The following is a 14,211-nucleotide window of genomic DNA, read 5'->3' as shown; positions in this document are numbered from 1 at the left end:
AACCTCAGTTCCCCCACAGGGTCCTGTGGTGGCCAGGATCAGCATTTATCTTCATCTCTGTAATCATGCCTGTTGCATGAGCTTCGGAAGTGACCAGAGGCAACCCACACATGTCTGATCCTGAACCAGCGCCTCGCCCACAGCCTCTGCTGTTCCCTTTCTATCGCTCTCCTGCCAGTCCCACGATTTCTTTCCTTTAGGCATTCCAGTCAAACAGTTTCGGCTCTGACATCAAATTATTTCTTAAGCTATTTTTTTTCTTAGCTATATAAAGGAAGAGTACAAATTTAAGTTATTTTTTATTACAAACCAAGGTAATGTCTATCCCCTCCTTCACACCAAGTCAATACTGCTTTTCCTTATGTTAAATCTTCATTTATCAGGTAAAGATGCAAATTTTATTGGAGTTCAAAAATTATTCATTTGCACAACAAAAGTTTCAGTGGATTCACAGCAATTTAAACAGAGTGTAACTTGCAAGTTATGAAATATAATTAAAAAATAAAGAACATTCTGAAAATAGGATTTCTAAATTTGTAAGTATATACAGGAAACAGAGACCACTATTCACAAATAAATATGAGTTAATTAATGTTATTTGAAATTAAAATCTTGAAGAGATGTTGTACTTGTAGTCTGTGTGTAGTATGTGTGCTTATGTACAATCGACAGTTTCTAGGAAGCAAGAAACATTCTAGTTTTGAGAAATAATTTGCTTTCTTATTAAAATAAAAAAAAGCAGTTTGCTAGTTTTCAGTGTCCCATGTTAATGGAGAAATAAAATGTCATGAATCATCCAAATAAGTATACAACCCAAAATGTACATAAATATGACATGGATACACTTGTTTCTCTTTGGCTGAGTATAAATTTATTCCAATAAGTCCATTTGATTGACACTATATACCTCCCCCCCACCCCCTTTTTAAACCCAAGTATAACATAAAGAGACAGTAAGAAGTAAAGGAAGCTGGTAGGTGAAAGCATTGTAAGACTTGAATTTATCCTGGATAAGCCAGTCAGATGATTTTAGTCAGGCTCTAATCACAATAATATCAATTTTAATGAAGAAACGTGTAGAAAGTGCATATGGTATTTCGTGACTCAATAGTTAAAGCCCTGATTTAAATTATACATATAACTTACTATGAGATTCTGCCTATCCTACATGCTCAATTTTTAAATGATCTCAAGTAAGCTGACGGAGATTTATTTAGATCCTGTCTTTGAATTTTAAAAGACACATCTTGGCAACACGAAGCATGGTTTAAGACGTGGTGTTAGGACAAAAGCCCACAATTCTCTAAAAGTGAATTGCCTATCGCATTACTGCAAGTGCCACAACTCAAGAGAAATGGGTCATCATCAACATGCTCCTTCATGAAATGCCTCTAATTCTCCAATGGGTCATGAAACAGCAATCTCATTGCTTGCATTTCAAAAGAGAATTATAATAATACTATTGGAATTCCTGGAGGTCTGAATCAGCTACAGAAAAGACTCTGTAGCCTCAGTGATGGTTAGCTTAGTGGTACAAACAAACAGGCTCTCGACCCAAGGGATTTGCACTCTCATAAGTAAACTGGTAACCCATAGACACACCATTTTAATGAAAATCAATCCCCCTCTCATCTTGCAATTTAGCAGCTTTGCGAGTCATTTAAAACTTAAAGATTTAAGAGCAAGCTGGTGAGGAAAAGTACTATACCTTCACACTGTCTGTTTTTCATGTTTCTTTGAAATCCAGGCTTACAGCGACAGAAAACAGATGTTTTTATTTGATTACAATATGCATCATCTCCACATGGATTCACATTATCTTCACAGGTATATTCAGTGGGAGCTGGGATTTAAAAATATGATCAAAACTAATATCATTCTAATTCCTGAAGTGGGAGTTTACTTTTGTTCTTAATTTAGAATTATATGTATTTTACCGTAGATGACTCTTTTTGAATTTATAAAATTACGGTCTTCTCTCCTTATAAGCCCTCTTTTCTTATAAAGGCATAGAAGCAGATAGAAACTGAACTCAATTGCACTGCATATAGTTTAGACCAAATTGCTTACAGCTGATATTTATAGCTATGACCAAGCTACACTGCTTTCTAAAAGGAAGTTAAGAATCAATGATTATAATGACAAGCTCTCTTTACAATGTTGTGATGTATCAGTACCGTACCCTTCTCTAAGAACCAAAGCATCTCCTAGAAACTACCTAGAGATGTAGCCGTGTATTGTTAAACTCAGCTCACTATTCACACCACAATCACGAGTACTACATGTTACTCGAGCAGGTGGGCACCATCATAAGTTCTTAAACTTCTATAGCGTGGGTTGCAACACAGGCTAGGATGAAATTTGAGTTATATTTAATTCCCAGCATAGCTATTATAATTTCATCGCTTTACCTACCATTCAGGAAAACATTTTAGAGTGACAATATTATAGGGATAATATTAAACTTCCTCTATTTTAACTAAATAAATCAAATTATTGAGAAATATGAATTTAATTATCAGAATTGTAACCATTATTAATCCTGACAAACTCTTGAATAGTTTATAATTAATTAAGATACATGAGTGGAATTATACTATGGATGAGATTCCATGTGTGGGTACATCCTGATGTGAATTGCTTCATCAACTAGTGAGGAACAACATAGATGCATAAATGAGAAGAAAATAAGACTCAAAAGTAAGAAGTATTTTGTAGCTTTTATAAGTAACCTTAATTTAGGGTTGTCAGTTCAATCATTTTTTTAATATGGAAAATAAAATATAAAACATTATCTGAACACAAAATGCTTAGCAGTCAAGGTCTAATAACTCAAGTACCATAGCACTTTAACTGAATAACACAATGATGATTTATTTAAGAATAATTTAGCAATAGATTACAATTTTAAAACATTGAATAAAATTATTAAAAGATTTATTCTGATTTAACAAATGTTAATGTTTATAAAATTCAAAAAGTATTAAAATTATATTTTATAAACTAAAATGCTAAGTGATATAGATTTCTTCGCTGACCTCAAAGTCTGTATTTGGATATTGAGTTGTCAGCTCCAGCTCCAACAAGGTGACTCACAGCGAAATCAGCCTTTCCACCTCAAACTTTCTGATATTAATTTCAGTGATGTTCAAGTGTGCTTTGGGAAAAGCTTAAAAAATGATATTACTTAAGCACATTTTGAACTGCAATTTTTTTTCTCACAGTAGTAAAAAAGATTTGGTGACAATGAATTAAAAAATGGACTTGTGTGCCACTGCATGTAAACAGAAAACAAACTCACTTATTCTGCAGCCTTGCTCATCTGAACCGTCTCCGCAGTCGTCAAGCTGATCACACTGGAGGGCCATGGGTACACATTTTTTATTACTGCAAGCAAACTCGTCTTTTTTACAAGGTCTTGCTTTATATGTAAGCTTACCTACAGAGTCATTATAAAATGATTAGTGTTTCACCAAATCAAAACAAATGTATTGTGTATATAACAAGTCTAAGGTTTTATTAAATGTTATAGAAAACATAGGTCCACAATCCTTTATTTGTAGCCAAATTTGGGGGCCAAATTTTAAAAATCCTGAAATTATTGGATTTTTATAAAAACAGTGTATTTACCTTATAAGAAACACTACCTATTTCCACAAGAAAATATACAAATATAACCCTAAGTGGGATTTTTAAAAAGTAATATTGACTGCCTCAGACTAGTTCAAGTCAGTGTTTATCACCCATTTTGCCACATACTTTAGTAAAGCCTTTAAGAGTTCTTTTAATTTCAGAATTGTGAAAAAGGGATTGTGTACACATACTTACACTCTTTATACATATCTGCCCTCTCCAACTCAAGGAGCTCTTTAACAGAACATTTTTAAACCACTACATTATTTTTCTTACTTGGTATTTTCTTTAATAAAGTGACTATAAAGAGATTTATGGAGTAGTAGAGACTCTCGATTAAGTTGCACAGCTCTGCTATGCAAAGAAAATGTTAGCAGATTATTTTCATATCCTGTCAGAAAATCAAGTGCCAAAAAAAGTACCCTCAGACATACACATGAAACATTTATTTATTTTTAAAATTTGAGCTTTAGAATCATTATATTATCTTACAGCTGTCACTGAATCAATTATTTCACATGAAATGGATTTACCACCACAATGATCTTCATCTGAGTTGTCCCCACAGTCATCAATCCCATTGCACATTTGCTCAGGCTGCAGGCATATTCTGTTATTTCTGCATCTGTGAGGTCTTGTGGGTGTGCAAAGAAATTTGACTGAAAAAAAGAAAAACCAAAGTAGCTCCTTCAGCTACACTGACCTCTTTTGTCATTCTCTTTTTTCTTTCTTCTCAAATCCATAATCTAGCTTTTTCTGAATATGTTTTGTTGTGGAAATTGTCTATGTGTAGATACTAGAAACATGTGTGATAATAGAAGCTTATGATCCTACTTATTTATATTAACTACAGAAAAGAGTGCACAGCTGAAAGGTTGAATGAAATAAGATACAGAGCCAAATTTCGTGGTCTCATTTCCAGATGCCTTATCTTTGCTGCCTCCACTTGGTGTACCAAATTAATTTATGCCTTCAGTTTATACAACATGGCAGGACACTTAGCTATCTGAAATAGCAATTTCATACCGAATAGAGCTTCAGCAAGTGTATGTTACAGGCCCCAAACTGAAAATAAGCCATTTAGTAGGAAAAAAAAATCTCAATAACACTATAGCTGGGTTTCTTACTCTATGCCTCTCTAAACAAATGTGTAGCTATGTATTTGAGGCACATAAGGTGATCTTAGCTTACTCATTTTTTAAAAAATATGTTTTTATTGATTTTATAGAGAGCGGAAGGGAGAGGGAGAGAGCAACTTCAATCGGCTGCCTTCCACCGCCCCACCACCACCACCACCACCACCAGGTATCAACCTGGGCATGTGCCCTGCCTGGAATTGACCTGGTAACCCTTCAGTGCACAGGACTGTGCTCAACCAACTGAGCCTCACTGGCCAGGGCAGTTTATTAATTTTTAATGTATGTGTGGGGAGGGAGGGTGGAGAGAGAGAGAGACTTAAAGAGATACCAATGGAAGCCAGGGAATACTACTCTTGTTCTTTCTATCACTATCTCTTCAAAAACCTTTCACCCATAAAGAAGGAAACATTTATAACTACTCTTGATCCTCACAGTCAGAATATTTCAGGGTTCTCTCCTTGGTCCCCTCATGTTCTCACTCTTGAATTCTCTGCTTAGACTTTCTCATTCACTCTCATGGATTTACTTGACTCTACACCTTCAAGGCTTTCAACTTGCTATCTAAATATAACATCTCACAATTAATTATGGAACATTTCCATAGGAATTTTAGATTCAACAAGTTCAAAACTCAATTTCCTGTCATTTTCCCTCAACTCCCTTCTCTCCAAACATAAGATTTGTCTTATTTCCATAGTTCTGTTAGTGGCTCATCATTCCATATGTCTGGGATTATTGTAAATGCATTCTTCTCACTGACTTTTGACTGATTAGTCAACAAGTTCCGATGATATTGTCCCCAAACTTGCCCTCTTCTTTCCATGCATACCAGTTATAATCACAATAGCTCAGTTATTATTATCTCTCACAGAACTGACTGCAGTAGAATCCTAAATGTCTCAGTTTTACTGCCCAGCCTAAGATTCTCTAAAAGCCACCAGAACAATCCACCTAACACATTAATCTGATTATTATTTCCAGAATACAATTTGAGCTACTTTACATGACATAATAGATTTACCATTACCTTGTCCATGCCATTCTTGGTCTTCTAGCAATGCTACTTTATTAGCTACTTACATATGTCATACTCCTCTTTGGTGACCTGCTTGCTTTAACGGAAATCTGCTTGTTACTCCAAGTATAGCTCCTCCCCATAGGTCTTTTAGAAATGTCTCTTACATTGCACATACCTCATGTTATCTTATGTTTGAAGATATCCTAGTTTCCTACTATAGCTCCCAGAACTTTGGTAACTTTGTTACCATATCTTCACATTGTATTTTTTAAAAATATACTAAAACCAAAAACTGCTGTTCTGAGGGAGAAGCATTTGACCATAGCCCTTTCTTATTGCCATTTTCTCATCAACTTCATAAGCGTTACTTGCTCCCTAATTCACTGAACACTGTAGCATGTACCTTCATGGTTATTTGTCTTCATCCAAATTCATTCCACCATCCAGGATGATTTCAACATCCAAATGAGCAAACCAACCAACAAGTGGGCCTCTTAGCTCTTTATGTTTCTCATACCAAATGTCTTTTTACTCTAATCCACCCAGGCCGCCCACCTCCCTAGAAGGCTATGGACATTGGTGGATTTCAACATTTTTTTTTTTTTTCTTTTTAAATCAGCCAATGACAGTTCCTGTTGCTTGCAGAGAGGAGCACTATTACACATGGGTATAGCTGGATTTCCTATTTCCTCCAATTATTTCATTTACAAAAACACTAATTTGAATGCTCCAAATTCTGATCACAATCTCCTACTTTTCCAAAGTTTTAATTCAACCAGTCTCATTAAGTCACTTCTTCAGCCTTAGCTGGAACATAAAGTTTAAACCTCAGCTTTAGCCCATTGAGACAGCTACCTTTCCCTTATTTTCCAATGCCGTCTTCTGTCTTTACTTCCCTCTGTTGACATTAGCTTGCGTTTCATCTCTTAGTACACTCATCTGATAAATATTTATTGGTAACCTATTATACATTGGACACTGTCCCAATCACTCATTTAGAAATTCACTTTTGTTCAAATAATCTGAATTTTCTGGCCCTTTTCTCTTTTTCATCTTAGTTATCTTAAGAAACCACACACTTAGATGAGTAAACCATCTGCTATCCCAATGTCTGCATCTGGGAAGTTCAGGAATATTGCAGATGATCATATCACAAGGCTAACTGATACCACAGATATAAATATGCATCAATGACAGATGGGCACTGAATACTACTTGAAAATCCTATACATATATCTAGCCATGTCACTCTTTTACACTTTGCTATAATGATTTAAATATGTATTCCTTTCAAACCTCCCTACAGCACCAACCTTCCACATTCTATATATGTATCTGCTTCTTACTGCACATATAAAAAAGTAGAAATAAAGAGGGGAAATGTGTTAATATCTTATTAAATGATTGCACTTCTACACAGGGTCTATCAATTCATTCAACTCATTTCAACATTTTTTAATAACAGAGAAGGGAACTCTAATCCTATCCAAAACTAAATTTTTTCACCTATTCTGCAACCCCTTTTCCCCTGACTCTTCAGGAACGATTCCATCTTTCTAGAGACTTTTTATTGTCTTGGTATTTATTTTGTTACACTGTTTGCTTGCTTGTTTGCTTGCTTTTGCTAATCCTTTTGTGGTTACTTACCTGAGTCTTTTCTGGTTGCTCATATTTAGTTAGATATTTGGTATCCCTCAATATTCTATTCTAATCCCCTTCTTTTCTGATGTTTTACTCCCACCTAACCTAAATCTCACAAATTTCATAGTATTTATCACCACATTTTATGCTAACTCTCAAACTTATATCTCTAGACCACCTATTTGTAGTCTCTACTTGAGTGTTTTCTCAAATGTATCTCAAACCAGGCTTTTAATTTTACTTGTAAAACTATTCCTCTTCCCATGTTCCCCATCTATTCAAATGTGCAAGCCAAAACATCCCTGTAAGTTATACTTGGCAACTTCCTCCCCCTCACCCCTTATATCCAATCCGCTATTTAATCTAATTTATTTTCCTTTTAAATAACCTTCAGATCTGTGTATACTTTGTCATCATATGCTGTCATTGTCTGAATTCAAGCTAACAGCACAGCTTTCCTAGAGTATTGCATCATCTTAACTACTCTTGCTTCTTTCTATCCGATATTTGTAAAAATGTAAATATGACCACATGTCTCCTCTGCTTAAAATGTTCAGTATTTTTAATTGCTTTCAGGCTAAATCTAAAAATCCCTATCAAGACTCACAAGGTTTCAAGTATCTCTCCTGTCTCTTCAGTTTCATCCTAAACCAGTATCTCCCTTGCTCTGTGCTCCCCAGGCACACAGATCTTCCAGTTCTTCTAGTAAGCTCTGGTTTGCTCTGCCTCAGGCCTTTCTACATCTTGCTTCCTCTGCTTACAGCACTGTGTCATCCACCCACCCCATTCCTTTCACCTACTCAGCAGCTATTTCTCTCTCACACTCAGACTCAGACTCAAAGGTTATTTCTCATAACTAAAGATTGAATAAAATTCCCGTTCTACAATTTCATAACTTACTATACTTTCTCTTTAATGCATGTATCATAGCTTGTACCTGTATATTTCTATGATCATCAGTATTGCTCTTCCACCAGCCTCTCGGCTGTGTGAAGTCAGGGTCCATGTCTGTTCCTCTCATCATTTTATCAAAATAATCACAGTGCCTAGCTTAACAAATACTTGTTTAATGAATAAATAACTTCTCCACACTGTTCACTACGCCTGTGGTGCCTTTTCATATAGATCCTTTAACACTGTAGCTTTCTGAATTCCCCTTTAGGCAGAGTTCATCTTAGTCTCACTGCCTTATCTGTGCCTTTTACTTAATTCTACTATTGCCTGAAATACAATGTATGAAAAATATTATTTATCTAAACAGAATAATATCTCCTTGTAAAAATGAAACATGTGCTGTTCATGTTTTTAAATCCCAATTACTAAGCATAGTCTCCAGCACATAATAGTTTGACTCGATTTGATACTAATGATTGAGCAAATGCAAAAACATCCAGAGAATCGAGCTAGATGTACTTTATAAGTTTTCCAGCGGGTGCGTGGCATGTCACTGAGAACCACTTTCTGGCCCTGGAAGAGGTCCTGGGGGTGTGACTCTGTAACCCCCCATGGCTAATTAGTTGCCAGACATTTCCTTTCCACCCATGAGTTTTGTGCTGAAGTGAAATAGAAAATAAAAAAAACAAACAAGCAGACAAACAAAACCCACGCAAACGTAATAGGTTCTGGCTTGATTTTGGTAGATAAACTCGTTTTTTTCATGTAATATGATTCAGAAAGAATGTAATTCCTAGTGATTCTATAGAGTCTATTCTGTAAGATTATGTAAAAAATTGAATTGGAAATTTGGTTATATCTCTCATCAGTTATACTCACAGAGAACACTCTTCAAGTTTTAAATCCTTTAAAAAAATTACGTTGCCTGCTTATTTTGGATTTTTTATTTAACTGTAACCTTTGTCGTCAGTCATAACTTATCAAAAAATGTTGGTCTAGCCCGGCCAGTGTGGCTCAGCAGTCGAGCCTCGACCTATGACCCAGGAGATCGCGGTTCGATTCCCAGTCGTGGAGTGTGCCGGGTTGTGTGCTCCATCCCCGGTAGGGGGCGTGCAAGAGGCAGCCGATCAATGATTCTTTCTCTCTCTATCTTGATGTTTCTATATCTCTCTCTCTCCCTCTCCCTTTCTCCCTCTGAAACTAAAAAAAAAGACATATTTTAAAAAAAACACTATTGGTCTAACTTGATGCACCAGATAGAACAAAGGATTTAAGTACATGCACTCATGCTATGTATTCTTTAACTAACCTAATGTGCTATTAAGTTATATCTGAAGCAGTGGTTTCTTTAAATTAGAGGTGAAATTACCTTTCTTCCCGAGATTGGATACAGAGAATGAAAAGAGGAATTAAAAATGTTTACCAAATATAATGAAACCTTTATTTTAAAGATCTAAAATTATACATTAGTAGTTGTAGGTTGCAAAATCACCCTTCTGACAAGTATCAGTCAGGAGTAACTTGAATTTGAAGAATCACTAACATTTTTGAAGATTTTTAGATTTAAATATTAAATAGTTCCTATTTCATTTATCAGCATAACATTTGTATTATATATCTATACAGAGATATATAAAATCTCCAGGTGACATGTGGAACCACATAATTTTATTATTCACACTTTTTCCATGTACTTATCTGTCAAAAGAAAATTGTTTTAGACTAAAGTACCCATTTGATATGAAGCCAAAGTCTTTACATGAACCTTACTCAATTCAAAAGGTCAACTACTCCAAATCCTCTCAGACAGACCATAATCTATCTTTTGAACAGTGTTGACATGTGAAAGTTCAGATACAGGAAGGCTCTCTATAAAGTCATAAACTTTGAACAGGGTAATCTCTTGTTACCTGAACGAAAGTGTATCTGTGGTTATATTTTATCTATCTAGCCCCAGGGTGATAAGATTTGTGGTTCCCTTCACCACTTCATTGATTCACGCGGGTGCGTTAGATTGGGAGATGAGAGAGCCATCTAGAGCCAAGTGAAATGCCATACCGCACATGTCAGGGGCTTCATCAGAGTTGTCTCCACAGTCGTCCTCTCCATCACACACCCAGAAATGGAGTTTGCAGAGGGAATTATTGCAAAGGAACTCATCTGCTCTACATATATTTCCTCCTTTATTAAAAAGACAAGGCAGAGGCATAACATAATTAAAGGCAGTCAGCATGACACGTATTCCTCTAATTCTTACTACAGATTCTAGTTTTGCAGTTCTTTATTTTTTTCTAAATACTAGTAGGTTTCAAAATTTAAAAAAAAGTATATTCATGGTTTACTTTTCATAACAATCTGATATTACCCCTGTGTATATCATATTTTCTTTAAAAAATACTAAGTTGGTAAAAGAAAGTTTTCTCAAATCTATGTTATCTTCCTTTTCACATATTTTTTGTTATGAGTGTAAGAAAACTTAGATTTTAAATGGTATTAATTTTCATAATTAAAAACTGTGCTGTTCTGGAAAGAAAAGACACACAAAAAATTGGAAAATTCAGCAGTATCTGGAAATAGACAAACTGAATCACTGAAAATAGATTAACCAGTAAAAAGATTTTGTAGTCACAGAAAAATAAATGTATAGCAGAAATAAATTGGCTATGTGATGAAATATCAGCGTTATCTTTACAATAATTGTGCTATAAAGTACAGTGTTTTTTATTTTTTAAATATTTGCATTCCCCCCCCTTTTTTTGCAATTAAATACAAAGCATTGAGACTACAAGGATATTCTAACTTAAAATTAAGTACATTTAGCACATGCAAAGGACCCAAAGTACTAATAAACTTTGGTTATATGTTTATGTATGTAGCAATATATAGTGGAAACTGCAGTGGTTGGGAGTTAGGACCTTGCTTTGTCTTACTTTGGATAAGTCTATTAATCTCTCTGGGACTCAAGGTCTTCATATGTTGCAAAAGAGGTACTGTTAAAGTGATTTATAAGGTCACAAAATGCAAGATGTACATGGGGCAACAACACAAAGATACTTGATGGAAATTTAGAATTATAATTAATGAGATTTCTCTCAAGAATTGCATTACCTATTTAAAGGTCATGGGCAAGATAAGAAACATAGTGTATACATTGGCTATATTTGACGATTGAAGGTATTAAAATATTTTAAAAAGGATATGTTCATTTAAACATGGGGCAGGGGAGTACTAGTGCTCATCCTCAAAAGCCTAGGAAATACCGAGGAAGGAACACTGCTCAACTTGTGGGTGCTCTTTGGAATGAAAAAAGGGCCTAGACTTGGGAAGGTCCAATAGCTCTTGTTCTGAGTCTTGACTTGTACACAGGTCTCTACTCATTCACTTCCAGGAGCAAAGATTTAAGTGAGGAAATGACAGGATCAGATTTGAATTTTAGAATGATGACTCTAGCTGCAGTGTGGAGAACTTGGAAACAAGATAGTGAGGGTGACAGCCAAGACTGGAGAAAAAAATAAATTGAAGACGGGTTGCAGCAATGCAGATAAGAACTGGTGGTGACTTGACTTAAAGTAGCTACACTTGAGGGCTCTTCAAGAGGTAGAGTCCTCAGGACTTGATGAGTAAATAAGTGCGGAGTGGCAAAGGGGAGTGAATACTCATAGTACTCAATTTTTGGTTTATCTCCACGATTTGGTGAATGCTGGTTTTGTTTAATAAATAAAGGAACACAGCGGGAGGAGAAGGCTTAATAGAAATAATGGCAATTCTTTTAAAGTACTGATAAGAAAACCATGTGGTTATATTTAGCAGGCTAGTGGATAAATGTGTCGAAAATATAAGATAGGTTTCTGAACTATAAAATATATAGCTGGGGATGATCAAATGTGGTTATTACTTGAAATTTATAAAATAACAAAGAGATAATAATGATTTAAAGATTGGACAAATACAAAAGACTAGCTGTAGCCAGAGTGGTTGCAGAAATACCTAAAATGTGTTCTAACTAGAAGGTTGTTGATTTCATGGTCAGGTGTTTAAATAATCTCATGATTTATTACTGCCATGAAGCAGAAGGTGAGAAATAAAGTCAACTTATTAAAAAATCTAATATGAGTAATGATAGAGAAAGTTGATTAAAGAAATACAGGTACATTGCTTAGAATCTTGAGTGATAGTTGAAGTCGAGGGCAAGAATTTATAGAGATATGAATCAGAACAGTTGTAAGATTTTCTGGGTGGGGAGAAGAATCTTAATAGAATGGGTACAGCTTACATTGGCATTTCTCAGGACTAACAAACTCTAAGATACAGATAAAAGCTGGTCTTGGTTAAAAACACCAAGGTGAATACCACCATGTGCCCCTTTCTTTTGAACTTCTGAAATTTTTAGCTCTAAAATGTTCAAACTCTAAAAATAATCTAAATTCTAAAACCCATGCAATAAAATGTATTACCATTTAACAATTCTCTGTCTGAAAGCAATAAAAAAGATAAATTGTACAGCCTTCAGTTCTATAAAAACTTAAGGTATAAGTATTGGCTTAATTCAATATCAAAATTCATAGAAATAAAAAAGAGTTGTATTCTTTCAGAATAAAGACTCTAGTGGTTAAATCTCATTGCATGTTCCAATTTACAATGAATTAAATTCAAACAAAATTTGTGAAATTGACATCCTCAGATTATTTTAGAAAACTTTATTTGTAGCACATCAGGGTTATTGAAAGGAAAAAATGAGTTCAGTAAAGTATAACATTACAATTTTCCCCATGAGAGTATTGGATCTGCCACTATTTTATTAAGAAGAAGAGACATAAAAACGAAATCATAATTGTAACAGAAAGGCAAAGGCTTTGTGATAACCTACTAAAGGCTTCCTGTTGTACTACGAAGAATTTGCATTTCAAAAAATCCACCATGGTGGCTACCACGACATCCTAAGTCTAACTAAAAAGGTTATTTTGAAATGGCACAAAGCACACACAACAACAAAAGTATAATTTAAAAGAGATTAGCTGAATTAAAATCTCATTTTCCTAGTCATGTTCTTGATCAGCTCAACAAGAGGTTATTAGAAAATAGAACTTACGTATTAACAACAACTTACGTCTAAATATAAGTGAGTGATTGGCAGGTTCATAAAAATCTGGACAAGTGCGTCACTACAGAAAATAAGCATCTAGAATTCTCATTTTAGTTGGGGTTGGCAGAAACTTTAATATATGATAAGATTTTATAATTTACATAAGTAGCTTACACATTTAAGCTGATGATGACTAAAGAGAATAACTCTCAATCTTTTCCACCAAAATTGCTGTAAGAGGTAAAGCTTGGGAGCTCAGGCCAAAACAAACACCGCGTTTCCTTGAGGGAACATGTTTTACCTTTAAAAATGTAAATGTCATTTCTAATTCCATAGTATCATGGGTTTTAGTTTTTTTGTTGTTGCTGTTGCTGGTTTTTTTGTGTGTTTTTTTCCCCCAAACAAACCAGTAAAAGTACTGGTTTTACTTTTTTGCTTGAGAGAATGTTCCATGCTTAGCTAGCCCCTGCAGCTCATAGGTCTGGATCTGAGACAAATGGAAGCTGGACTTTACAGCAGAGGTGTTTATTCTGGCGCTCCATTTCCTCGTTGCTTTGATGTACATTTATCCAATACCTAAACCCTTTCCTGGAAATAAATTAAATACTAGAAACTGAACTTGGTCATGCCTTAAGGTACATCCACACAGGATCAAATATTTTATCCATCAAGATACTTCATTGGAATTTAATTACCAAGCAGCAAAAAAGCTGAAGAAAAGTTAAAGGCATGCATGGGAGGAGAAGCTTGGACACATTTCTAAATGATAGAATTAAAGACTCTGAGTTCTTTAATTTAATAAG

General features: G+C 34.9%; 1 protein-coding gene across 1 annotated transcript in view; it reads right to left on the bottom strand.

Annotated features, from left to right (window-relative positions):
• Window positions 1-14,211, bottom strand: part of LRP1B (LDL receptor related protein 1B) — a 1,257,096-nt gene that overhangs the window by 107,188 nt on the left and 1,135,697 nt on the right. Inside the window, exons 71-74 of the mRNA XM_087819400.1 lie at window positions 10,384-10,506; window positions 4,167-4,292; window positions 3,302-3,439; window positions 1,709-1,843 (exon numbers count right to left, since the gene is read on the bottom strand). Coding sequence (XP_087675526.1) covers window positions 1,709-1,843; window positions 3,302-3,439; window positions 4,167-4,292; window positions 10,384-10,506 — 522 coding nt within the window. The remainder of the gene's footprint in view (window positions 1-1,708; window positions 1,844-3,301; window positions 3,440-4,166; window positions 4,293-10,383; window positions 10,507-14,211) is intronic.

This window comes from Miniopterus natalensis, chromosome 8, assembly GCF_054644295.1.
Source record: "Miniopterus natalensis isolate mMinNat1 chromosome 8, mMinNat1.hap1, whole genome shotgun sequence".
NCBI classification, from domain to species: Eukaryota; Metazoa; Chordata; class Mammalia; order Chiroptera; family Miniopteridae; genus Miniopterus; species Miniopterus natalensis.
Note: the sequence above shows the minus strand (reverse complement) of the source record. Positions and strands in the feature narration are given on the sequence as shown.